Genomic DNA, 27,485 nt, shown 5'->3' with positions numbered 1-27,485 from the left:
TTATCAGCTGTGATCGGTTTGAAATGTATAGATGCAAATTAATAACTGAGGTGAGATGTATTAATTTAATATTGATTTCCATTTTCAACCTAGGCTTCTGCTTCCATTGAACCCCGAAACATTTATCATTATAGTAATTACAAATCAAAAAGATTGTTATTTACTGTCCTTAGGTAATATAAGGTAATCTTTCTGTTTTAAGCAGTGTTACATTTCATAACAAAAGTTCTTGCACCACATAAATGGCATTAAACATCATCTAATGGAAAGGTCTCCGTTTCAGTTTTTTTGGTGTCTCTGAGTTATCAAATTCGTCTTCCTGTCACATTTACCTGGGAGAGTGATCCCCACATTGCTACAACCTCCTTTCATGGATTGTAGAGAGTGAAAAGGTCTCCCCTGAGCCTCCTTTTCTCCAGGCTGAACATTCCCCGCTCCCTCAGCCACTTCTCATGTGGCTGAATCTCTAGAAACATTTTTTTATTCCCAAATAAAATTAATGTCATTTTGTCTATGTATTTATATATCTTCTATCTAGTTTTCTAAAACTAAACACCTGTGGCTATGTTGCTTTTTATTGTTTGAAAATATTCATGTCAAGTGTAGTTACATTATTGTAGCTGAGTTTAACAGAGTGGCTGTTTGTCTCACTTGAGTTTTCTTTTTAAAAATTAGCCTATAAAACAAAATAGATGCCAAATGGTACAGTCCATTGTTACTCTTTAGAGGAACACAGATTCCTGGATTTTACAGTTCCAAGTACTGAATGAAGGCACCAGTGTCTCATTTACTGTCAGATTTGTAGCTCCTGACCTTTGTCTCGCAGTCATTTTGCTCACAGTATGAGAAACGTGAATGTAAGTGAAGGGAAAAGGTGAAAATTGACCACATAGAAGCAATGGGCCACCCCCAGGTGTGAAATAAATGTAATGTTAACTGCTGGAAGACTTAGACACAACCAGAGCCCATGGATCAGTGAGTGAGCTGTAGCTCTCTTTGTTCCTGTCATGTGTCCACCCCTCAGCTAGGACAGAGATATTTATCAACTCAAAAGCACTCTGTCCTGAACATTTCTTAACAAGTACTTAAAAGCTGAAAAGGAGTTAAACTTTACAGAATTAAATTCACACTCTGAGGAGGAATGGCAAAGCAGCATCAGTAGTTGTCATTTCTGTGGACTGTGTAATCCTAATTCTGAATTTTACTTCTCTTTTGAGGGATTATTCCAGACATGTCTAATCATTGGTCAAATTGCGTGATTGCCCTGAAATGTTACTAAAAACACATATGCCTGTTTAAAACTTTAAACATTTTTTTTTTCAGAATGTCATGTGAATTTACATACTTAAAAATAGCAGGATACATATTCACACAGTCCTACTAAGATGATGCTAATAATTTCTAAAAAAACTAACTTTTTAGCTGCACAGTCTGTAGTTAAGAGGTCAGTTTCATGCCAAATCTCTGATTGTATGTTTGCAGCTGTGAAGAAAAGCAGGGAAAAAAAATAAAGTAAAATCAATTGTAAGATGACCTTATGGTGCTGGTTTGGGGTGTTTGGCTCCTCATTTAAAGAGCTACAGCCCCACCTGGCCTGTGGCGTGTGAGGGCCTGGCACCTGTGGTCAGGATGATTAACTGCTAGAAAATCTTGAATAAGTCCCACTGGCCTCTCTAAGCTTAAGCCTTTGGTTGGGTTTTTCAAGATGGGGATAATGTTATTTTTTTTTCATTTGGAAAATACTTAAAAACTGTAGTGTGCATCCAGTGGAGTTGAAAACTAGAAATAAGCCTCTCTGTACTTCTTCAGCTCTTTTAGGAAAGGTTCAGCTTTTATGCAGATTTAATATGTTTTTATAGTAATATTTACCCATGTCCTTAAGCTCAAATTTCTCTATCAATACTAGAAGTCTTTTTGGAGGGAACATTTTTCATATCAACCTGATTATTTGAGAATTCATATTAAAGTCATGGTTCATCTCTGGGAGATTCCTGTGAAATATCAGCGTGTTCAGTGGAAATACTTAACTCTGATTCTTGTCATCAATCATGTGAAATATTCTAGACACAAGGATTGAAGATTTATCCCACATAACTACTTCAGTGAAACACAAATTAGAAACATGTTCAGCTAAAGGGCACCTTCCTGATTTTTGCTTTATTTATATGGGGTTGGATTTGCATCATAAAAGGATTTATTCCTGTCATAGGAAGCCAGTAGATGAATATTTGAGACAGTAGTGAGAGCTTTCCCTTGGGTTACCAAGGTATTGGCTATAAATTGAAATTCACATTAATTGGAATGTGATGATGGGTTGGGAGGAGTTGGCAATGTTTACTTACTGAAAAAAACCAAACAAACTAAAAACCAAAACAACCCACAAAAAACCCCAGGAATGTGTGTGTCATCTGTACCTGTGTAAATACAATTAAATAGTTGCCGTAATTTGGGGCTACGTACTGCAAGTGATTCTACATGGATGTGATGAAAAGGAAAACTTGAATGAACTAATCACAGAATTTTATGTGTTGATTCTGTGGCAAAATAGGTATTTGAATACTGAGTTAGTTGCTGACATAAGTCACAGAATTTTTATTCACAAGTAACACATTGTGTTACTCTTATGTCTTAAAACAATGATAGAATAGAATGAGATTACATAAAATTGAGTACAGTCATGTAGAAGGCAAAAAGATGGCTTGAAAATAATTTTTAATAATCAAGATTATTTGCCTGTGAGCTTGTGGGTATTCAGAGATAATACAAAAGAAAATTGTACTTGCTTCTCACAGAGGCATGAGTACTTTATTTTCAGTGGTAAGTCAGAACTGAAATAGTCTGGGAGTCACTAATCATGTTTGGTGTCTTTAAAAATCAAGCTTGTGAGCTTTTCTGCAAACACATCCAAAAGGACTCTATTTCAAAGGCCAAATGCCTGATTTTGTAAGAACATTTCAGCATTTTTGGCATATGAATTACCCAGCTTTACAACTACCTGTCTGGATTGGGGCATTTCAATGTTCCCCATGATTACAGTAATTTTGTCTGTATGCCCAAACTCCTGACTTGAACATGCAAATAAAGCAGGGCCTTAAATAAATCCCACATTCAAAATCTATACCTGCATGTGCAATCTTGGTAACCATAATTTAAAATGCAAGCATCATTTTAAGCCTCTCCTTTTAAATATTGGATTATTTAAAGTATTTATAAAGGGGATTAGATAGTTTTCTCATTGCTATTGAATCTTGCTAATTACATTAATAATTGCACAGAGTAGAAAAAACTGGATTACTTTAGCTGATCTATTATCAAAATAATTGCTATAGTGAAAGCAGTGAACCCAAGAAAGTTTAGTTTTAGATCTTAAGCCATTAAAAACTGCAGCATTATAATAAGGCCATAACAAGAAACTATAACCTTGTAAACGGAGACTGCACTGGTGTTCAGATTTTTATTGTTAATAACTGCCTGTAAGGATATTCCACTCCTTCAAGGTCTGCCTTCTCTGGAAAGCTTATCCAGTAGTAAGTCATGGCAGGGGGAGCTTTTGTAGGATTTCAGTGCACACCTTGAGTGTTTTTGCAGGCATGAAGCCAAGTGGCATTAATTGTTTGAGAACAGCTCTGGTAAATTACTATTTTCACACAGAAAATCAATCTGACATAAAGCCAGCCAACAAAACATCATTGCAACAACACTCAGGCTGGAAGTTTTGGTCTTTGTGCAAAAGTGGAAATGTCCTCAGAAAAAAAATGGTTACCAAAAAATTCCCATATGCAAAGCAAATTGAGTAATGGTTATCATAGGAATTAACTAACCCAGGCTAGCAAATTAATTTGTTATGGATAGGAAAAAAAAGTGCATCTGCAGATTCCCAAGGGGCTGTTACTGCACAGGAAAAAGAGAAAGCCATGACTTACTACTTATCATCTGTTCAGAGCTGAAAACGGAAAGGTTTCACATACAGAGGGGAAGAAGGAGGAAAAATGGGGAGAGGGATGACAGAAACTACAGTTTATGGGATATATAATAATATGAGTTATTCTCCCTCTGTGTCCCAATAAATGGGACACAAAGGGAGAATAACACATCTATGATAGCATTTGATATAAAATATAATAAGTATATAATATGATTAACCCACTTCTCTCCATAGATGAGCAATTTTTGTACGTGTATCTGATACGAAGGCACTTTAAAGTTTTTTAATAGTGGGAGGGACTTTTCTAGTGTTTGCCAGGAGAGGATTCTGTAACTGATCTCACCAGCAGATACAGGAGATAGATAATGTGCAAAGGAGTTAGCCACAAAATGCATTTTATCTATTCAGACCGTTTTTTCTTGCAGAAAGAAGTGTTTGGTATGGTCTATTGCTTGTTTTCAGTGTCTTCTGATAGGTCAGTCCTCAGCTGTACACAGGAGCATGAAAGCTTCTATGAAGAGAGCAGTTCTATGAAAAGGACACTAATTCCTCTTGAAATAATACAGAGAAATTCTAACAAACTCAGGTTCCTTCTGTAGTTACAATAAATGATATTTCTTGTTACTGCATTCGCTACAGTGTTCAGAAATTTACCACACTCCTGCCTTATCCCTTCCCCCCAAAAGTCCTTCCAGCTAATCTCAACAATGGAACAATGATTAAAAAGTAAAAAAGAACAATGAAATAAAGTATTACTGATATTATACTTTAAAACTGAGAGTTTTCTCAGCTACTGTGGACAGATTTGAGGACTCAGTAAGTTCTGCATTGCCCTGAAGTGTTCTCAGGGCTACATTTCTCCTTTTCTGTTTAAAGGTGATTAGTGGAGATGCTGGAGATGGCTGCTTGGAGCTGTAATGATCTTTTCCTTCCATTCTTTTCCTTCCTGATCCCAAGAGTATGCACTGATATATTGCAGGAAATTAATGCCCTTCTTTTTCTTTGCTGTCATGTTCCTTGATTACCATTTCTATTGTGTGCCCTAATTACCCTCACTGATTCCTTTCGTTTACTATCTTCCTAAAACACAGTGATGCTCCTTTAAAAATTATGCAGTGTGGAAAACAGTATTTTTACTGTCTCCTTTAAGGGTTTATTAAATCTGTTTAATTGTGCAATTGGTTTTTCTATGGGGTCTGTCCATAAAATATCAACAGAGATAAAGACTAATTTGGGTGTGGAACAGTGCATTTGAGTATTTGTAGTTCCCACCTCAACCAATTTATTGGACTTCAGAGTCAGCAGCACAAATCAGTGAAGGTGCATCCTGTTGGTTTTCTCTCTCTTCTGCCATCACTGATAAAGCACCTCAGTCTTGCAGCCATTTTTGTCACTTGGCACTGTTGTGAGACTTTAGGAAGGAAATAAAAACACACGAAATTGCTGTAAGTTGCAAAATAGCAACTTTTTCTTAAGAAAAATCTCTTTTGACTCATGAGTACATTTCATAAAACATTTTTAAGGAGTATTTTGAAATGGGTGCAGCCCCTCTTTGCAACTGTGTAGCCTGTATTAGGAATGGGGGGGTTTTTGATTTGTTTTGTTCGGGCTTTTTTGTGGATATTGTCTTCATTTGGATTTCAGTGCTTGATATTTCAATGAAATTAACCTCTTTTCAGCTGCCTATTTTGCTAACTTCATATTGATTTATTATTTTGGAACACTAATTTGCTAATTCTGTATTCAGTGGAACATCCTTACATGCCATCTACCTGTTGTAGTAGTAAATTTTATTTACTATATTAGTGTGGAAAAAAAATATCTCACCTGGTTCTAAGAATTAAGTGAAAAAGAGTTTTATCAGGATTGAAAACATTTTCTGTCTCTTTCTTTGAGTAGTACTTATGCATTTAGAATCATATTCTTAAATTCTCTTCTAGTGTTTAGGATGCTCATTTTTCTTTTGTTTAGGGGTTTTGTTTGTTTGTTTTTGTAGCACAAAATGAGTCTGTGCAGAAGAGGATTTACCTGGGTTGTGTAGCACAGTTCCCAGCTCTTTGATGAGCTGTTGGATTGTACCTAGTATGACAGGCAGTGATAAAATTAATATAATTAATATCTTATCTGTATGTATTTTTTGGATAAACCTCAAATTCTTTTAAACCATGCTATGCGACCTGAATAATTGTTCAAATTATTGTGTTGAAACTAGTGATTTATACAGAGAAAAACTGCACTGATGTGAACTGAAAATAATGTTTGATAGGTGGCAATTATCTCCTTTGTCATTTCTTCTAATAATTTTCATTTAAAAAACTCCACAGAATATTGAAATGTGGGAATGACAGAAGAGTCACTAGGGGGATAAAAAGAGCACAAAGAGGAAGAACGTTTAATTTCATTTACCTATTGTCATTGTGTAGTCATATTTGAGGAAGCAGCAGCCTTATCCCTGCCTCTTTTGGTCTCCTCTGCCTTGCTCCTCTCTGAAGTCAAGGGTTGGAGCAATGCTCCTAGCAGTTCTCCAGATCTAAGAATAGAAGTATTAGGGAGCAGAGATATTGGCAAGAGAAGAGATTGACTGCAGCGTATGGACACACATGCATTTAATTGTTAATTAATTATCAAGTTTATTGCAAATGAAAAAGAGAAATCAGCCAATTGTCGCGCAATGTTTTTTCATTCTGTCATTAAGTTTTTTAGAGGTGTCACTTGTCCCATCCTTACTCTGTGTAGGAACTAAATCAAACTAGATCTTTGTTTTCTCAATACCATGATGTCTTTTATTTTTGTAATTTGTACTAACCAGCATGTTTGATAATTTATAATCTGTGACAGCTGGCCTTCCTCCACTGGATTCTTCCTCAGGTTTCTAGCAATTCATGCTGCACAGTCCCACTATCAGTTTGAACACGACCCAAAGTGAATCCCCTTCACAGTCCATTCATGACCTGGATAAAACAAGAATCATGAGAGAAAGATGAGATTATTTAACCAGACAGTGCTCACAATCAAAGGTTGTCCTCATAGCTTTATTGTACTAATCCTGGAATATCCTAATCTTGATTTTGTGATTGTATTCTGCCTTTTTTAATACAGAGCATCCAATTTTCATTGCATTATTCTTTCATGTTCTTTTCTAGACACTTCTACTAAAATATAAATTGGGTAAAGTATTATCATAGTTCTTTCTGCACAGTGGTAGAATGGAACAGGCCTTACTGGATTGCCCTTTTTATAGTGAGCAGATGGAAGAGGGATAAGAGGACTTCAAAATTGAGATCATTCAGAATATAACAAATATGAAAGATACCAGTCTCTCAGGGCATTAGTGGGATCCAGTAAAGCAAGGTTAACAAATATGAGTTGGAAATGCATGACAAACTGTGATTCAGAAAGATTAAAACACCTCTTCCACAGCTACTGATGGCTGCCATTCATTGTAAATGACAACAGTGGCGTCTTTGATTTAATTTGATTGATGAGTCCTCAGCAAGCTATAAAAAATCCATTTTCATGACAAATACCTTCCCACCCACAGACCAACAGTGTCAGACATGCCTAAAAGTTGTTCCTAAGTTTCCTTTGGACTCCTCTTCAACTGAAACTGTAGCGGTCAATTCAGATGTTATGAAAAACTGGAATCTTAGACAATGATGTGCTCCCAAAGAGCAGTGAAAATGCTGCTTTTGGTTGTTTTAGGGAACAAGGTTTTGTGACCAGTCCGATGATTACTGTATTTTTATTTTCTGGGTTTTTTCTCTCTATATCATACACCCCTGAGGCTGGGGAAGCACTTAATGGCTGTAGCAGCCTCAAGCAGTAAAGACTCGTGCACAAGAGAGCCCACGGCTGTGTTTTGGAGTGATGGGGCCATGGCTTTGTTTACTGGACTGGGCAATTCAAAAAACCCTCAGGTGGCCATGCAGTAAACAAACAAAACTAAATCCCATCTATTCAACATTAAACAAGGAAAATTGTATTAGTTAGAAAACTTCTGTAATTTCCAAAACTCACGGTCAAATCATGATGAAGGTGCAGCAAAGCACATTTATGGATGTGTTATCTTTTATTAAGCCAATTACATTATCAGCGCTTCTCTGCCTAGTTGCTCGTATTTCATTGGAGAAATCTGTAGTGTCTTTAAATTGTTCATTCAGATGCCCTTCTAATTACTGAACCTTTAAGACAATATACTGTCTTTCTCCGGGCTTTACGAAAGTCAAATTTCATACAGTTCTTATAATCAGTAACTCATTAAGTCACCTCTGGTAGAAAACATTAGGGGAAACAAGATGCCACCCAGTGATTTGGAAGGTAGCAAAAATACTCTGTGGTAACACAGATAAAAACAAACCTTTTTTTTTTGTTCTGGTTTTTTTTTTGAGTAATCATCATTAGAGATCATTTGGAGATTTTCTGTGGAAAATGGTAAATTTAGTAATTATTTTGGTTAATTTGCCACTGAAACACAATAATTCTTTTCAGAGTCTTAGCTTAGGTATGTGCAGCAGCTGAAGTGCTGTAGTTCAGACTGAGGCTGCATATTGCTTGACTTGGACACAGTAACAGTTTATTTCCTTCCACCATGAATGCTGGTGGTCAGCTCTGAGTTATCCAGAGGGATGAGTTTTCCCAAGCTTGTGATCATTTTGGGGCTTTCAGCTTGTGTTATTTTATCTTTTTTATGAAAGGCTGGTTTTTTATTTGGAAGTATCAATAATCATGATTGTGAGATTCTGCATTTGGGTGAGGAGTGGGTTGTTAATTCCTTTGTAAACCTCTCAATTGAAAGCTTCCCTGGTATCCCTGTAGCTTCTCTGCCACAGAATGCGATGCATACTTGACTTAAGGGATAGATATATATACTTGAGTTGACTTCAGAAGGAGTAAAATGATCTGCCTTAATTCATTTATTTTTCCCCTCCACCTTTTCCATGAGTATGTATGAGCTTTCTTTTAAAAGACTTACCATGTCAAAAACATGAAGACTTATTTAATTGCTTTAAATACAATAGAGGCTACCATTTCAGAATAAAACATTTAGGTTTTGTTTTAATTAGAAATAAATCTTCTCCTTGAGTTTTATTTTGAAATAGTGGAGTTCTTGAATTTTATACAAAATATTGCTCTTGAAAGAGAAATCTGTGTTTCTTTTGATCCAAAGTAATTTGTTGTTTGGGGGACAGAAGGGAAGAAGGAATGATTTCAGAACTGACAGACATGAATTGCAGAAGTAATAAGGATTTTAAAGAGCACTCATTTTGCTTTGAATGAAACTGTAATCTTGAATTGTCAGCTCTTGGGTCACAAATGTAGCATATGAAATAAAGCAAGGATTTAATACTTATCAGGGCAGGATTTGAGCATGGGAAGATGAGGAGGGAGCAGGGAAGCACAACACCCTTCCCCTAGTTTTGCCTTAGCTCCCCTCTTCCTTCCAGCACAGCTGAGAGGAGTCCGTGCCCGCACCACGTCTGCAGTGCTGTTCTTCCCTGCACCAAACCTGCTGCCTTTCCAATCAGGGCAAAATTGCCACTCACTATAATCACAATTGCATCAGTAGCCTACTTCCAGGGGGAAAATCCCTGCTGTTCCCACCCCTTTTATCTCTAACACCAGAAATCCTTTTTCTTTCCCCAGTCAGTGACAGCAGGGCAGGACACCTCTCTAATGTCTATTCAGCAAAGTCAGAACAGCACACTGGGAGGGGAACTGCTGAAATTGCTGGGTCAAAATTAAGCTCTTGAAACTGCATTTGAAAAATTGGCTCTTGGGTTGTGAGAGGCAATCAAGTGTTATCTTTTTCAGTGTCATCTTACTCCTTTTCATTCAGCTACTACTGAAACTGCATTTATATCTAGAAAGGCCTTCGGAATCAGAAGAAAAACTGATCCTGTATACGTTATCTATGAGTTGATACTTTTTAATAACTCAATTAATATGAACTGACACTGAATCCATTAAATGCATACTTTGAGGCACTTTTTAGAAACACCTAATTTTAAAGCTTTTTGTGTCTTACTACAAGAAAAGGAGGTACTGCCTATTTCATCCAGCAGTGTGAAGAAAATAGTCTTGAATATGTCAAAGTGAGAAAAAGCCACATGGAACCTCAAAATCATATTTATAGTGCTGGTTTCCATTGTACTGCTGGAGGAGTTAAGAGGAAAAGGAGCCTGTAAAATCTGCACATGTCTGAGTTGCTCTTTAATTTTTAATGTTTTCATATGGGGAAGCCAGAAGACAGAAACTGCAATACATGCTTGGCATGTGCAAATGTGGTAGCTGGCAGGAAAAGAAAGAAATCTCTGTTTAAATGTGTGTGATGAAGTCTGAGGATAATTTTAAAATAATATCTCAGAATGTAGGCCCAAGAGATCTGGGATAAGATTTTTTAATGACTTGTTTCTGCTTTAAAAGGCCGGCAAAAAAAGGCGTGTGAGCTTGTGCTGTGGTTAGGAACAGCAGGGAACTGCAGCTCCCAGTAACTGGGGAAGTGATGAGCTCTGAGCATCCCAACATTCCCTCTCCCAAAGCTGCCTGCTCTCCAGGGTTTTTCCTTTTTTAACCCGATCAGAAAGGTTGTGAAGGTTTGTGCTGGAGGGTGTCAGCATCTCCTTCCTTCATCTCTTCCTTCACCCCTTCCTCATCCTCCAGCCTCTCGTGCCAACAGGGACCAGCTGATGGGGCCCTGCTTTCAGAGGTTTTTTGAGGTGCTGTAGGCAAGTCAGACCAGCCATAAATATTTGGGGATGTCATCCCTGTCTTATCAGGGACTTGTGGGGGTAAATATTTTAGGTATTGCAAGTTGTCCATTACTTCAGTAAGGAAGCCATATTAACAGCTCTGGCAGATATAGAAGTTATATTCACTCTGGTTAATACATGTAGATAAAACATAAATAATGTTTAGTGATAGTAGTGAAGTCATTTAGAGTCCATTTCAAGCAGCACTGAGGACTGACTAAAAGTTGGGAAGTTATCTTTCTTAACAATTCCCTATTATATACCAAGAACAGATTCTTTTTATTCTTTTAAGTCCATATACCAAAAAAAAAGAAAAGTCGAGAATCGTATTATCAAAGCATCTATATCTAGATTGGAAAGGAAAGCAGCAGCATTATTACTGCTTGGAACAGATTTTATTTATGACCAAAATGTTCTTCTATTAATCAAACTTATCTTCTTACTTTGCAGCCTGCAGGCCTGGATTCTATAAAGCATTTGCTGGAAATGTGAAGTGCTCCAAGTGCCCTCCACACAGTTTGACTCACATCGAAGCAACTTCTGTCTGTCAGTGTGAGAAGGGTTATTTCAGAGCTGAGAAGGACCCACCAACTATGGCATGTACCAGTAAGTCTGATCATTACCAGCCAGTGTTGGCAATTCTGTTGCCTCCTTTATTTGGTTTGGATTTACAAAAAAAAAAAAAAAAAAACAAAAACCACCCAAACTATTATTTTGTGAGGAATTCCATTCCTGTTAATCAAAAGAGACTTTTAAATCAAAATTCAAACAGCATATTTCTGCTTAGTGTCTAGATAACCATAAACATACCCAGGTTTCTTAGTTTGGTGACTTTTGAACTTGTAATTCTGAGATGTAATAGGAGGAGGTGTAATTGTTGTAATATAGATAGCAATACGGTGTTTTCACTACCAGTAATGTGCATTTTATATACTTGAAAATTTGCTGGTCCAAAAACTTTGAAAAAGCTGGAGTCATGTAAAGAAAAAAAACTGATATAATATGCTCTGCTGTCTTCTCAGATTTAAATTAAAAGTCTAAGACAAATATCCCCACACAATCAAATAAAAGCTCAATGCTCTAAAAAAGACAAGAAAATAATTTTTAGAAAGGAAAAAAATGTAACAAATCAGGATGAGATATAATTTAAACCTCTTGCACCATCACCTTCTTTTAACAGAGAGTTATTCCTTCTTATGCAATTGTCATAATGAAAATTCATTAGGGTTTTTTTGATTAATTTTAGAATACATAATTTTGTGATTTTTGACTAACCTATATTTGTCCCTAAGATAAGGGAGGCATTATGGGAAAAAAACTCACCTTGATTTAAGACAGGCATCCACTTCTTTCTAGATGAGCTTCAAATCCACTTTGATTAATTCTTTGAAAGAACTGTGTGCTTTTACAAAATTGTACAGCTCCCATTTTTACTTTATGTAGCTGCATTTCATGGAGGAGAGTGTTCACTTTGCAGAGCACCATAATAGAAATCTAATTTCAGTAAGAGGAATGAAAATTACATTAGAATATATTGTTAATCTCCTTCTCCTAGGCTCTTTTCATTTGACTTACACTTCTTATCAATCTCTCACTGCTACTCTTCCTTCTTATTGTATTTCTTTGCCATATGCAAGTACTCTATCAGAAATCTCTGCATACACTGTGAGCAACAAATAGCATCATATCTAATCCCCTGTCTGATTACTCTGTACATAAAGTCTAACATTTCCCACTATAAAGTAATTGGATTAATTGATCCATCTTTTCAAGGTCAGGCAGACTTATGTTGGTTGTCTGAGTTGTCTGAATTCCTCTCTTTAATGTTGTGCTTAAACAATTTGAACCTGACAAACTTATGCTCTGTTCAATAACTTCTGCCACAAAGTATATCCTGTATTTTTAAGTCAACACTGAATTTCAGCAGCAAAATCAGGCAACACACTTGAAGTCTTTACTGCATCTATTGTTATATATATACACACTTTTTTGTAACTTAACATTATGCTCAGACTTGGGATATTGGTTTGCAGTCTCTGGCTTCCATTCTTCCTGCCTGTCTCACGGGAAAAGAATAAGTGAAAAGGGAAAAATTTAATTCTACATCAAGTGATGCTATTTATCTATACTACATATATAGATATCAAAACACAATTATGAACTCAAGGGGCACAGCCAGATGCTGATTCTGAGTATCCTAAGATGATGGTTAATCTTTGCCCTTCTGCTGTAACTTCAGAAGTCAAATGACATGAAATTTTAAGAGCCCAATAGTGTATAATGGACAGTTCTTCCTTAAACAGTAACAATTTGTTTTCCTGACAGTCTTCACTCTCAAGAGTGTAGAATACTGCATTGCCCTTACCAGACTTGGTGCTGGGTTTGCTCCTCTTCCTTCCATACACAGGAAGATGCACTTTGCCTTCAGAGAGGAGGAGAATACATGAAATGAGATGAGGTGCAAAGCACTGCATGAGGTGCAAACCCAGCTCTGTTGCTGTCAGAGCAGACCTGCTTCACCATAAGCCATCCACGCCAGTCTCCTTCACAGCAAGTGTCAAAATACTTCCTCATTGTAATTTGTAAATGAAGCAAAAGCCATTACTCACACTCTGGCTGAGTTCCATCTCAGCAGAAGAGCTGCATGTTTTTATAATGCTCACCCATCTGAAGTGTATTTTATTCTTGCGCATAAAACTCAAAGTCATGAATTTTGCTGTGAGGAAAGGATCTCTTATTTTCACCAATCTACTTGTTTTTCTTAAAAATCAATATAAGGAAAACCCCAAGAGCTTTGCATACAGATGTCTGCAGAAAGGTTATTGCTGCCAGCTTTTTCCAATGTGCCAAATAATCTTTGTATAATTTATAAATGATAACAAAGCAATCAGGCCACATTCATAAAAGCCCAGTGACACATAATTTAGCTGAATCTGAGGATTACAATTAATTGTCTCTCTTTGTTCCAAGTTCTAAATCTTAGTAAATGATTCACTGCATGTCGTTACAGCTTAATATTTGCATGAAATCGCAGTTTAACTGGCATAATTTAACAGCAATTAAAAAGCTATTTAATCCTCATGCAAATTGGCATGAGGGGCCTTGAGTATGAAGTGTGTTTGCGGGTTTTTCCTGCATTTGCAAGAGGACAGTCTTATGCTTTAAGACACCTCTAACATAATTGATAGTTTCCCTTTTCACTGAAATGTGAATGCACAATAATATGTGATTTTTCTTACAACTGAGAAATAAGTCACAAACCATAAGAAACTTCACTCTCTAGTACAAATGAAAAAATATCTTTTTTTAAGTATTTTAAAAGTAACAATACTTTGTTATTTTAAAAGAACCAATACTTATTTAAAAGTGTTGGTTCTTCTATAGATGCTATTCCATATAGTACAAGGAAAATCTGATAGAAAATCAAAATCTACAAAGCCAGACAAAACTCTCCTATTGCCCAGATTCATATTCATTCCTGTTGGAGCCTGCCAAAATTGATGAAATAATATCAAAAAAAACTTGAGCTATGATGACCTGTTGTCATACTATCTGTAGTTTATGTAAGATTAAATTTAAGCCAGTTTTAGAACACTGACTCCAACCCTTCAAGCAATTACACAGCTGCTTAGTTTTACGTGCATTAATATTACCAATTATTTCAAGGGGATTACTCATCTACTTAAAGTTATGCACATATGGAAGTGCGATTACGGCTCATCCTCCATGTTCTTAAAACTCCTCCATGGTTTTAACAGTGGGAATTTGTTAAGATTTAATTCTCACAGCATGGTTTTAGAGGAAACATAACTATTCCTGTCTTCTGAACATAAAGGGTAAGAACTGAAGCTGAAGTAATGAGTGCTGGTTTCAGCTTCCAATCCAATTCCAATCTCAAGACAGTTTCCCAGAGTATCTAGAATTGTCAATCCTCATAGTTATTTTGGGGGAAGATTGGTGAGCTATTAACCATAAACTCTGGACAGATAAATGTACTAATAAATGCTCATCCATTCAAAAGATCTTAAACTTCCTTATCCGCTAAAAAAATGCAAAGCAGTGTAACACTTCCATCTATTTTAAATATCAAGTGCTTGAAATCCAGCAGGTAACTCATCATTTATTTCAGGGCTGAGTTAATTACTCTCTTATTACAAGTTGCAAGTAAATACCAGAAATGAAAAAGTGGCTGAATTACAGTTCACAGAAAAGCTTAATGTTTATTATTCACATTAGCGCTCCCACACAATAGCAGCTTTTTATTTACAAGCATTCCAGGTTTTATACCCATGCTTATGCCACATAAACAAATAAAAGGCATCACTTAAAAATTATGAATGTTAAACTCTGTTTAAAAATTAGCTGGTGTCATTTGCAAATGTTTCTTGTAGCCTGTCAGTCTGCTTAAGAAACTCTGAAATAAGAAAAAGCTCACTCAAAATTTTACCAGTGTCTCAATCAAAACGTTATGCCTAAGTCCTGTTGGCAGTTTTATAAATCATCAAAAGCTGCAAAGTAAGCTGAAAGTTTTCCAAGTTCTGCTAGCCATTGGTGAAGCACTGTGATTTTATTGAGAGCTTGGAATATAATGCTTATTCAACTCATTCAGCCCAAAAATCCCAGAGGTCAGCAGTTGGTTTTACCACGGTTACCTCACATATATCAACACTGGGAGTATAAGGCCTCACATTTTTCCAAGTCCATGTTTCTTGTAATAATTCTTAGTATGGGATCACATCCAAATTGGTTTTGAAAATCATACATCAGTAAGTGTTTGCTTGAAACATGTTAAGCGGAAGAAGAGCAATACAATAAGAAATTGAGATTATTCAGATATCCTGTAACAATTTATACGTTTCTGTCACCCCTTCATTAATACCAATCTAAAAAATAATTAGGTGGTAAAGTTCTTCTGTTAGACTGTGGAACCTAATAGGGAATCATAGAATTCCTACAGAGTCATTAAGGTTGGAAAGACCTCCAAGATCACAGAGTCCAACCTTATATCAATCACAATCTTGTAAACCAGACCACAGCACTACGTGCCACATCTTGTGGTTTCTTGAACACCTCCAGGGAATTTGGTTTCACTGCCTTTGAGGGCAGTAAATTCTAATGCCTGGTTACCCTTTCTGTGAAGAAATTCTTCCTGATGTCCACCCTGAACCTCTCCCCTGGCACAGCTTGAGGCCATTTCCCTTTCTCTGTCACTTTTTGCCTGAGAGAAGAGACCAACCCCCATCTGGCTGCACCCTCCTGTCAGGGAGTTTTGGAGAGCAGTAGGGTCATTCCTGAGCCTCCTTTTCTCCAGGCTGAACACCCCCAGCTCCCTCTGCTGCTCCTCATCAGGTTTGTGCTCCAGACTCTTCTCCAGCTCCATTGCCCTTCTCTGGACATTCTCCAGCCCCTCAATGCCTTTCTTTATGTGTGAGGAGCCCAGAACTGGACAACAGGACTCGAGGTGCCACACCAATGCTCAGGGCAGGGGGCGATCACTAGATCACTCTATATATTTATTTTATATGTATATATAAAGCCTCAGATGATTTCCATGTGATCCTACACAATAAGTCAGCAAGCAGCTTAAAACTTGTTGAACAGTCCATGACTTATGTGAAGAGTGGGAAATTGGAAGTGGGTCCCTTGCGGTTCTGTGGCAGTGCAGACAGCTCTAACACCTGCTTGTTGTCTTTACATTCCTCCTCCTAAACTTTTCTCTTTTCTCTTGCTTCCTCATCATCCTTTTAGACCTTAAGTTGAAAAGTTGATGTCTTCACTGTTATCCTGATCCTGACGAGATGCCAGGTGGGGAAGAAAGAAAACTTGTAAACTGTTTCTTATGCCTAATAGTCTTGGCCTGTTGCCAGCTAACCCTGTTAATGAACAGCATCAAAGAAATCCCTGGGGATAAGCAGTGAAGGATAGAAAGAAATATCTGGCAGTGCAAAACTAATACAAACAATTTTACCTTTTGTCTTTATTCCAAAGCTGTTATTTATTTATTACTCGATTTGTCTCTTACAAAATGTCAAAGATTTTAAGTCTCAGAAAAGCCTCCATTACTAGACATAAAATAAGGATATAAATTTTGTGGTTAGAGCCCTCCCTCAGTATCCCACATCAGCAAGAGCCATTTATTGAAAATTTGGATTATGTAGTCTAGGTTTGATGTTCCTGAGTCATTTTTGTGTTTTCTTAAACTCTTTCTTATTGTATTTGCTTTGCCCCCAGATGAAGGAAGGAAAGATGAATCTGACTCCATGTTCTCAGAAGGCTAATTTATTATTTGATGATATTGTATGATATTAAAGAATACTAAACTAAACTGTACTAAAGAATACAGAAAGGATACTTACAGAATGCTAAAAATTATAATAATGAAAACTCATGACTCTTTCCAGAGTCCTGACACAGCTTGGCACTGATGGGCCAATGAGCGAAAACAACTCAGCCCAGAACCCAGTGTAACAATCACGTGTTGGTAAACAATCTCCAAATACATTCCACGTGTGAGCACAACACAGGAGAAGCAAATCAGATAATTATTGTTCTTCTTTTTCTCTGAGGCTTCTCAGCTTCCAGGAGAAAAATCCTGGGCGAAAGGATTTTGTTTAGCCTAGAGAAAAGGAGACTCAGGGGCGACCTCATCACTCTCTACAACTTCCTGAAGGGTGGCTGTGGTGAGCTGGGGGTCGGCCTCTTTCTCCGGGCGACAACAGATAGAACAAGAGGACACAGTCTCAAGCTGCGTCAAGCCAGATGTAAGTTAGAATTAAGAAGGAAATATTTCACAGAAAGAGTGGTCAGATACTGGAATCATTTACCCAGTGAGGTGGTGGAGTCATCATCCCTTGAAGAATTCAAAAAAAGACTGGATGTGGCACTTGCTGCCATGATCTAGTTGAATAGTTAGAACATCGGCTGGACTTGATGATCTTATAGGTCTCTTCCAGTCTTGAACTTCTGTGATTCAGAGAATACGAATGCCACACTTTCTGAATTAATTCCAAGTTATTTTGATTACTTAGCTTTTTATGAAAGCACAAATTTATTGTTCGTTTTTTTCAAGGACTGTATGTAGACAACTTTTAATTTTTACGTTAAATGTGTCACTGAAATGTAGCTCTTATTTGCAAATAATTGCCTTCAGGCAAAAGCAGATAACACTGGCTTAACAGGCTTTCCCCTCCTTTTCTGCAGGGCCACCCTCTGCCCCGAGGAATGTGGTTTTCAACATCAACGAGACCGCTCTGATGCTGGAGTGGAGCCCCCCGAGCGACACGGGGGGCAGGAAGGATCTCACCTACAGCGTGGTGTGCAAGAAGTGCGGCTCTGACGCCAGCCAGTGCGAGGTGTGCGGCGGCGGCATCCGCTTCGTGCCGCGGCACACGGGCCTCACCAACTCCTCCGTCACCGTGCTCGACTTCGTGTCCCACGTCAACTACACCTTCGAGATCGAGGCCACCAACGGCGTGTCGGAGCTCAGCTTCTCGCCCAAGCAGTTCACGGCCATCACGGTCACCACGGACCAGGACGGTGAGTGCCGGCGCCGCGGGTCTGTGGCCGTGTCCCGGCCGCCTGGGCGCTCGTGGGGGGATCCTGCGTTTCTCGGAAGCCTGGGTCGGTGGTTAGGGGGTTTTGCAGATTGCTGAATGCTTTTAAGTGCCTTCCATGAGGACTTTGAGCTTCTGCTGATGAGGGCATTAAAGGCTTTTGGCAGCTGGCCCTTGACCCCATTACACAGGGCACAAACCCATACTTTTCTGTTTGAAATTAAGTGCAGGCTTTATCCATCTAAGAGAGCTGTGTCAGTGGTTCTTCAGGACTGGAGTCTGTCTGGTGCTTTTGCAACTTCAGTTTTACAAGAGTAAAACACCACAGGTTATCCATTACAGCTCCACAATTCGAAGGCAGAGTGAAAGTGAACTCACTTTCTTTAGTATCTGTGTTTCATAGCAAAGATAATACAGCTTGTAAGATACTTCTGCATCTGTATGAGCCATTTCCTCAGGCAAGCTATCATAATAGATTCTTTTGTATTCATTTATTTAAACTTTGCGTTGTTGTTTTGAGCTTTTTCTTGCCCCCATTTCAGTTTGAATTCATGTCCAAGGTCAGTCTTTGTGAGGAACATGGGAAACTAAAAGAGCTCTCTATTTTTTTGTTTACTTCTGCAATTTTTTCTTCTTTAGAAATACTTACTGTGCCAGGAAACAGCATCATAGGTTAGCAACAATGCAATCCATGTAGCACTGCTCTCTTCTGGCTTGTGTAACTGTGTACAAGAAGGTTATTTCAGAATTATCCCTTGCTGACATTTGTTCCAGAAATGTTTTTCACCTGCTGTGCAGTGACATTGCAACTGCAGCTGAAGTGTTTAATGTAGAGCAGGAACTGAGCTGGCAGAACTGCTGTTTGGAGTAGAACACATTTGATGATATGTTTCTGCTAAGTAAAAGTGCTAATGTTCAGGAGCATCCTGTTATGTTCCACTTGTAGGGAAGGCCCTGGGTTCTTTCACTGATCAGCCTAGCAAAAATCTGCTTACCTGTGTATCTGGGATGAGTAGTTTTGTCGATGAGTAAGTAATGACTCGTTTGCCTTTGGGCATACAAAAATGAGCAGCTTGCTGTGATGATGATGATAATAATGGTGATGGTAATACTAATAATACTCATGAAAATTGATTTGAAAAAGCACAAAACCCACTTGCTCGCTGTCCATGATGGTAACAGAAGAGCTAATTATATAAGATACCTAATGATATATAGGCCTTGCATTGACAATTGCCTGAAGCACTGAGGCAATGTATCATGTTGGAAGCCTGCATCTCTATTTCCCTTTCTCACTAAGGGAGAAAGTGAGGTGCCAGAAACTTCCCCTGTGTAAACTTCCCCTGTGTAAACTTCCTTTTGGATGTTTTGCTCCGTGGTATTAAATGCAGTCACTAAGCTTGTCCAGGGGGAGGTCACCTGAAATACAGTTCATTTTTAAAGTGGGTAACAGCTGTGTGAACACAGCTTGTGATGTGCGTTTAAGTGGCAGGATTTTAAAAAATAATGTCTTTTGCTGTTGTCTGTCCCTGGTTTAAAGATATAGATTTTCTCTGTGGTTTACTCAAAACAGGGAAAAGACCAATGCTTTGATAGTTTTTGACACACTGACAGTAAACTCTAGACTGTTTGCATTCCCTTTAATAATTCTTACCTTACTAAAAATACTATTGGAAAGGCTTCAGAGGATTTAAGACCAAATTTTCAGGATATCTGTCAGTTTATCTACATCTAAAAAGACAGCTTTGGGTGAGAAAGCACTGTACTAATGAAATTGAGTCATTTATAAAATGTAGTTAAAAAGAAAAAACATTTCTGTAGGCTTACAGGCTGTGTAGTTGTATAAAACTATAAGCACGGTGACTATATATTTAAAAGGACAAGAAAGAAATGCAGTGTTCTAAGAAATGTGCAAGAAAATTCATGGAGTTTTTGTTGATGGAAAGTATGGAGAGAAAAATGGACATTTTAAAGTTACTTTTAGTCATAAATAAGGCATATAGAAAAAGCTAGGGAATCCAACCTCAGAAAAGCAAGCTGTAGAACTAAAGCTTTGAAACATTGCAGAGATATTACTATAAACTCACTGCTGGTAGTATTTCCTTATAATCTTTATGCTGATGAAACAGGTGGTAGTTATTGCATGATATATTGTAGGTTTGTGCACATATTCATAGGAAACAAAGATCCAAGATTGAACATGTGACATGGCAACACAAATATATTTGTTTTTACAAGAACCGCTTTACCAGAACTCCAAAGATTTTGGTTTAAATCCATTTTTTTCATTTGATAGGTGTCTAATGTGAAAGATACAGGTGTACAATAAATTCTACCCACACAACATATTTATCCCATGTTGATACTACCTTTTAATATGCAATCTTTTCCTACATACTGTTTTAATGGTTTTGGTATGCACATTGCATATAGTGCAAGACCTCTTATAAATACATTAATTGTTTTATTCAGTTGTCATATCTTTAAGAATCTTCTGCTGTTGTAAGTCCAAATCATTCTGTTAGCTACAATCATTTAGAGTAGGGTTTTTTTAAATTTTGTTTTATTTTCTTTGAGCATATTGGATTTACTTCCCTCTAGTGGCCTTTTCTTTTGAGTGGTTTGTGTGAAATTAACAGATTTGTCATTAAGCAGGCAAAATTATTAGCTTGGTCTTCGGGGGATTTTCTCTCTTTTTGGAGAGCAATGTTGCTGAATAATGTAATTCAGTGCAGAGTTCTGTGGGCATCCACAGGAATTGAAGAATTGTGTTCTGCCACATTAGTGAAGAGAGTAGTCTGAGAGCATCGAAGAGGGGGAATATTTGCTGACAGGAGAAGTGAACTACTTCAGAAGTCATTAAAGCTGATTTTTATGCACAGAGCCCTACCACAACTAATATTAAAGTCTTAACTGCCTCCTCATGCAGTTGCAAGTATCAACAAAATTAAGAGTGGTACTCAGTTTTAACAGTGACGAGGAGCCGACTGAAGGAAAGTAATATTTGAAAAAAGGCTTTGCAATATGCATCCCTCAAACCTCTCTCTAATTGGATGTCTAAAGCATTACCAGACCTGATCAAATACTAAAAAATTTACTAACATTAATATAAGTAAGGCTTGTAAAATTCACTTGGTAATATTGATTATCTTTTCCTTTAATTTTATACAAGGACTCATCAATGGGTTTGTTTTTTAACCCTTGGCTTCATTAGGAAACAAGATTTCTGTGGCCACATTTTCTGTCATGCACCACAAAGAAATATAAACCCATTAGCCAATATGAGTTTGATAACAGCAGAAAAGATTCAACAGAATTGTGTAAAATGACCATTCAGTCACCAAGCCCTTGGTTAGGTCTGCAAGTTGAAAAACAAATTTCAGCTACCTGAGGGTTGCTTTCTGTGTTGGACACCAGCTGACTGACCACTCAGTCTGCCTGTCAACTGGCTTGCCAAGAAACTATATATATATATTTATGGTCCTGTACAATCACAGCATGTGCTGTGTCTTGTCCAGCCAGTGTGGCAAACGAGGATAGGGCAGGGTGTGTTAGGAAGTACGGATGTTGCAGATGGAGAGATGAGGGAAGTGATCTATATGCTACCCTTCAGTAGCTTTGTTCCAAAGTGTTTTGAGATACCAGAATAAATTCTCACTTTAAACTCAGATAAATGGACAGATAAACAGAGTTCTGCTCAGAAAAGCACTTAAGCAGAGTTCTTGCTCAAGAAGGAACATTAGTACATATTAAAGCACTTTCCCAAATCACTGCTAAAGTGACTTGTAAACAACTGAAAGATAAAACATGTTTTCACAAAAAGCCTCATCAAAAAATGTTTAACAATGCTATTGTTCAGAAAAGTGCCTGGATGCCTTTTCTTTATGAGAGAGAGAAAGTTTTATACAGCAGTAAATACGCTGAGTACAAAGTAATTGTGCTCAATCAACTTTAAACCATTGTGTGAAGAAGCAGAGAATTATGTGCTGAGTTGTAATTTATATTTCTCTTATGAGTAATGGAAGGAAGAGACATCTCAATATATAACTTTCTTAGCATGCCATAGTGTCTGCATTGCCTAAAGAAAATTCAGAAGCACTGGAGGTTTTTCATGCATAATTAAAGTAGTAAATAATGAATAATTAAGCAAAACAGACCTTAAAACAGTAGTCTCTATTTCCAAATAACAGTCCATATATGCTTTCACTCACTTTGCAGTCACACAATCTATTCCTTTAGAAGAGAGGGGGCTTTAACTTTACACTACAAGGAATGGGAGTATGAAACATATCCCAAGTGGTGGAGAATTTACACTGGAGAAATTCCCTTTCTGCCACTGAATCCTGCCAAGTCTTCTCCTTGCTCAGCTCTGCAGTTTGTGGGTGACTCAGAATCTGAGCACGAGCGGCTTCACTCTGAGGGCACAACCCTACCACTGTACTAAACACTTGTCTCATTTTTCTGTGTCTGTCTCGTGTTGACAGCTGAGAGTTTCAGTCAGACCCCAAAAGTGCAAATCTGTCAGGATTCTGTTGTCTAATACATTTTATTTCATGTGAGCCATTGGCAGATAGATCCTAGGCCGCGTTTCCTAATCTGATGGTAAAATCTCGCCAGTGTTTGGAAGTGTTTAATATAATTCCTTTTTCTAACTAAGTTAAGGTATATTTCTAGTACAGGTGGCTTCCTCAGACATATTTATAATTCAGTGGAGACAGTCTGTAGAAAGAGGAACCTCTTTTACTCATTGCTGTGGGAATTGATGAATACCTGCAAGGATTTCAGTGTCTCCTCCAGGAATAAACATGATTGTATCACCATGAATTAAAGGCATGGAGTATAATAATCACTGTGGAGATGGTGTAAGTGGTTAAGAGGCTCATCTGGCTGACATTCTTTGTCTCAGTAACACTACCAGGACAGTTTATCAAGATTAATCCTTGTGGCTGGTGACAGTAGAGTTTCAGGATCCTCACTTGTGTGGCAGGGGAGTTCCCTGTTCATTCATCCTAAATTGATTTCCAAAGCAGCATCCAACATTCACCCTAATCAAAAGTCAACTTTCCTTTTCCCCCCCTGAGTCTCAAATCTCTACAGACAAGATGGTCATTTGTGGCTTTAAAGTCAAGAAGGCCTCTCTTTTCATAATGAAATGATGAAGCCCCTTTGAACCACCTTCCAAACTGTTTTTGTTAATTTATATTTATATTATAAATATAAAGGAACAGCTATTCTAAATGGCTGATTGTTGGAATAGCAGCTCCATAAATAATAAAAGCCAGTTATAAAACATTGACAAAACCCTCCATCAGACATTGCCAAAGCTCCAGCCCACATGAAAGAGAGAACATGACATTTTCATGGATGACAATAAAAAGAATTTTATGGCATTTGTTTACTGGACATCTACAGCTGCACTGAGAGTTCCACCCAACACTGCACTGTTGTCAGCATTGCTGATGCTACTTTTGGGAAAAATTTTAGGAGAAATATCAACATCTTGGTAACTGACTAGGGACAGTCTGCAAACAGCCGTACTGAAGGTGATGGGAAGACAGCAAAGAGTACAATTTTTAAAAAAAGCTCGAGATGCATGATAATACATTTAAACAATACATTATAAAAGGAATTCAGCATTATGTAAACAGTATTCAGTGTGGTTGTGATATGAATATGTATGCATATTTATAGCAGTGTGTATATAAATAAGCATTTTCAATTGGAAAGAAAACCACAAGAGAAAAATTCTGCATCTCAGTTCTCAGACTCATTGAGGTCTGCCAGAATTAAGAGTTTAGAGCCAAGGTCTTTGTGCAACATAGTTGTTAATCACAGATTTTCATCTGCTGGTCACCTCTGTACGGCTACACTACTTGTAGCTGATGTTTTTTTGCACATATGCCTGATTACTATACAGTATTCATAGGAGAGAAGTGGCTTTTCAAACAGTCTTGATTTATTTCCTGAATGTTTTTTTAAATGATTATAAATTTTTTAACAGATACGTTCTTTTTCTGCTGGAGAATTTGGATAGCCACTCATTTTTCTTAAGGTAGCAAAAGTCAACCTGGTTGCATTTATTTTCATCTCTCATACACCAGAATTAGCCTAAGTGAGTCAGCCAATGCATGTATTTTCAGATACATTCCTCTAACTTGCACAATATCAGGAGAACAAAATTAAATTCTAGTTTGAATGAGAAGGGGAAAGGTTAATCAATGCTATATTTTTTCCCTCAATTTACTTACCAGTGTGCTCTTTCAGCTTCTGTAATAGTTTCTTTCATTGTAGAGTGTACCATTATTTATAACCATTAGCAATTTGTCCATTACATGCATTTTCAGCAGATTTCTGATTTCACTTGCAGTCGCTAAAATGCACCACCTAAGTACTGCAACAATTTTATATTTAATAATAATAGTTTATTTCAGTTTGTGAAAGGGGCATTTGTGGAGAAATATGTAAAATAGTCATTACAAAGAAAGTGACAGGCACACAGCACTGAGATAAGAAATGTGTCCTGATTTTGTTTGTTCCTGTTGTAGTCAGTAGCTGTGAAGGGCATTCAGAACATGATAAAACCCCTAAGAAGGAAATGTGTATTTATTGACTTTGGTGATTTTAACTAGAATGTCAAATAACCTCATTGGTGCTATCTCCACACTTGCCTAAGAACCATGTTAAGATAATTAAGCACATTTCAGTTATCTGGAACCTCTCACAATGAATGATTCACAGTGGAAAGGATCACCATTGAGTATTCTAGTCAGGACAGGGAACAAGGTATTTCAGATATGAACTGAATTAGTGAATTGGAAACTTCCACAACAAATGTTAATTGACCAGCTCAGGAAAATGTTCAGAGTTACACCAAGAAACTTCTGTTTTCAAAGTTTACCTAAGCATTTCTGAAAGATATTTCATTAAAAAACAAAACCAGCCAATCAAACTAGATAAAACAAGATCAACACAAAACCAAAGGAAACTCTGGTGTTTCCAGTGTATGATATGTGAAATTCTGATTTCTGTTGCATTCATGGTAAAAGTAGTGATTTTGGTTAAGTTTACTAAAGGAAGACATTCATCATAAATGGTCAGTCTGAAAAAATTCATGTTTATACCCCTCATGACTTTAACACAAATCATTAGGGAGTGTGTTCAAAATGAAAGACACAGGAAATTACAAGGCAATTCTGATGATGTTCAGGGTGTTTAAAGCAACAATGTTTCAACAGTTTGCCTGATTAATTTGCTTCTTAGAAGTAGTTTCTTCATTGCACTCAACAACTCTTGACTCTTCCATATGCATTTGCCTTAGGCTCACATTTTGAAAATAGTTTAAACTTATACACGATAATGGCATTAAGTTGTGCACTTTGGAATGAGAGCAGACTCAAATTTACATCATTTCCTAAGCTTTAAAAGTTTATTTTACATCTCTGTTAGCTTCAAGATATTTCTAATAACATACTTTTACCTTTTCTGCCCATGCTAACAATGAGAGACATCTGTTTGCTGTCTTCATATCTGTGTTGATATTTAAATGTTTTCTGACTATAGTAAAATTTATGCTGTGCTCCTGTGAATGAATAATAAAGATTACTCCTCTGGAAAGTTTATAGTAGCCAGGGTATGCAAACCTAATATTTAATTTAGAAGTGCATGTTGCATTTAAAAGCAACCTTTCTTGTATTTTAAAAACCTATTTGAAGTCAGACTTCATACTTGAGTCTGAATCTTCAGAGATGAGACAAGCGTCAGGACTGGGGGATGCATTCTTGGCCAGGGGAAAAAGGGGAAAAAAGCCACACTCATAATCTGCTAAATCTTATTTCCATCCAGCATGCAATGTCTAGTTTCCAGAAAGAACTGATTCTTGCACATTAAATATGCATATTTTTCTTTGCTTCTCTTTTTTTAAGGCTTTCTTTAAACCCTTCACTTAAGCAGGAATATTCAGGACGTTCTTAAGTAGACTTTTTCAGTAAAACCATTTCAAATCCTTTTCATACTTCTTGACCTAGAGCAAGTGCAACTAATTCTGTGAAGGATTGGCTTTTCAGAGTTATTTTGTTGTTGTTTTCTCTTGCTAAAGTTCCATACATTGCATCAGATACAAGTGTTTTATTTTGCTATCTCCGTGTAGAGTCAGGATAGGCAAAAGGAGAATGTGGATGATACACAAAACCATTCCCATGGCAAACCTGAGTGAAAGACAGAGCCATGATAATGAAATAGTTTATAGTATGAAAAATAAACAAAAAATGTAATAATTTAAGATGAAGATGAAAATCTTTACCTTTTCAGAGAATGCATGTGACTGCAGAGCTGTATTGACTTCCTTCCCTGGTCTTCCATATTCATACCTACAGTAGAATTCTGGATACACTTCCTAGATAGTCTTTACATTCTCATAAACATCATAAAGCTAAGCTCTTTTAAGCAGCACGGTGAATAAAATTTGTTTGCCTTTCAAGATGATGGTTTTATTGTCAGACATTAAAAATCTGGCTTTCTAAGGCAATTTAGGGAGGATAATGCTGACATCTTCAAAAAAACTGGAGTGGGTGGAATATATGTCAGTTTTTATGAGCACATCACTATTAGTCTCAGTTGATGGAAGATTAAAATTAATTACAATATCAAGATCATTTTTTCTATAATTAAAGATATTTGAAGGATAAAAAAGGCATAATGCTATATGTAGTTTTGGTTCTACATGCATCTATATATAATAAAAAGAAGTCTTTCAATATATGTATAAATAGTGTGAAATAACAGTTTATCAGTGATTTGTTAGTCTAAAACTAAATACAGGTTGATATGTTAACATTTTCTATTTGCTATAAGAATATTTAATTTTGTGGAAATATTTTATAATACTTACATATTTTCCATGGATCTTTTTTAGATTATTTGTTCTTTCTTCTTAGATATTCCTGCATATCTCTTGGGGGTTTTAGAAACCCTTGCAATAAATACAGGTAGAAAGAATTAATAAGGGTAAATATTATTAGAGCATACTCTATGGAATTTAAAGTATGAAAATATTCCATTATTCTGAGTTACAGCAGTATTTGATAGTCCTTGTAAAAACTGCAATATTTGCAACAGAAAACAAGAATAGTACAAATTTGTCTGCAGTAATACAAATTCTCCAGATTTCAAAAACTGCAATTATTTTACTTCTGGTGACTTTCACGGCCATTTTATGCAAAACAAAATATATATGATCAATCCTTTAATGGGTACTGATTT

General features: G+C 37.0%; 1 protein-coding gene across 6 annotated transcripts in view; it reads left to right on the top strand.

Annotated features, from left to right (window-relative positions):
• The window catches only part of EPHA6 (EPH receptor A6), a 370,926-nt gene that overhangs the window by 164,418 nt on the left and 179,023 nt on the right, over positions 1-27,485 (top strand). For all 6 annotated transcript variants that reach the window (XM_063150201.1, XM_063150202.1, XM_063150198.1 and 3 more), the window contains exons 4-5: positions 11,125-11,280; positions 17,875-18,210. In XM_063150201.1, coding sequence (XP_063006271.1) covers positions 11,125-11,280; positions 17,875-18,210 — 492 coding nt within the window. The remainder of the gene's footprint in view (positions 1-11,124; positions 11,281-17,874; positions 18,211-27,485) is intronic.

This window comes from Melospiza melodia, chromosome 2, assembly GCF_035770615.1.
Source record: "Melospiza melodia melodia isolate bMelMel2 chromosome 2, bMelMel2.pri, whole genome shotgun sequence".
Taxonomy (NCBI): domain Eukaryota; kingdom Metazoa; phylum Chordata; class Aves; order Passeriformes; family Passerellidae; genus Melospiza; species Melospiza melodia.
The sequence above is the reverse complement of the archived record's forward strand: the minus strand, read 5'-3'. Positions and strand labels throughout refer to the sequence as shown.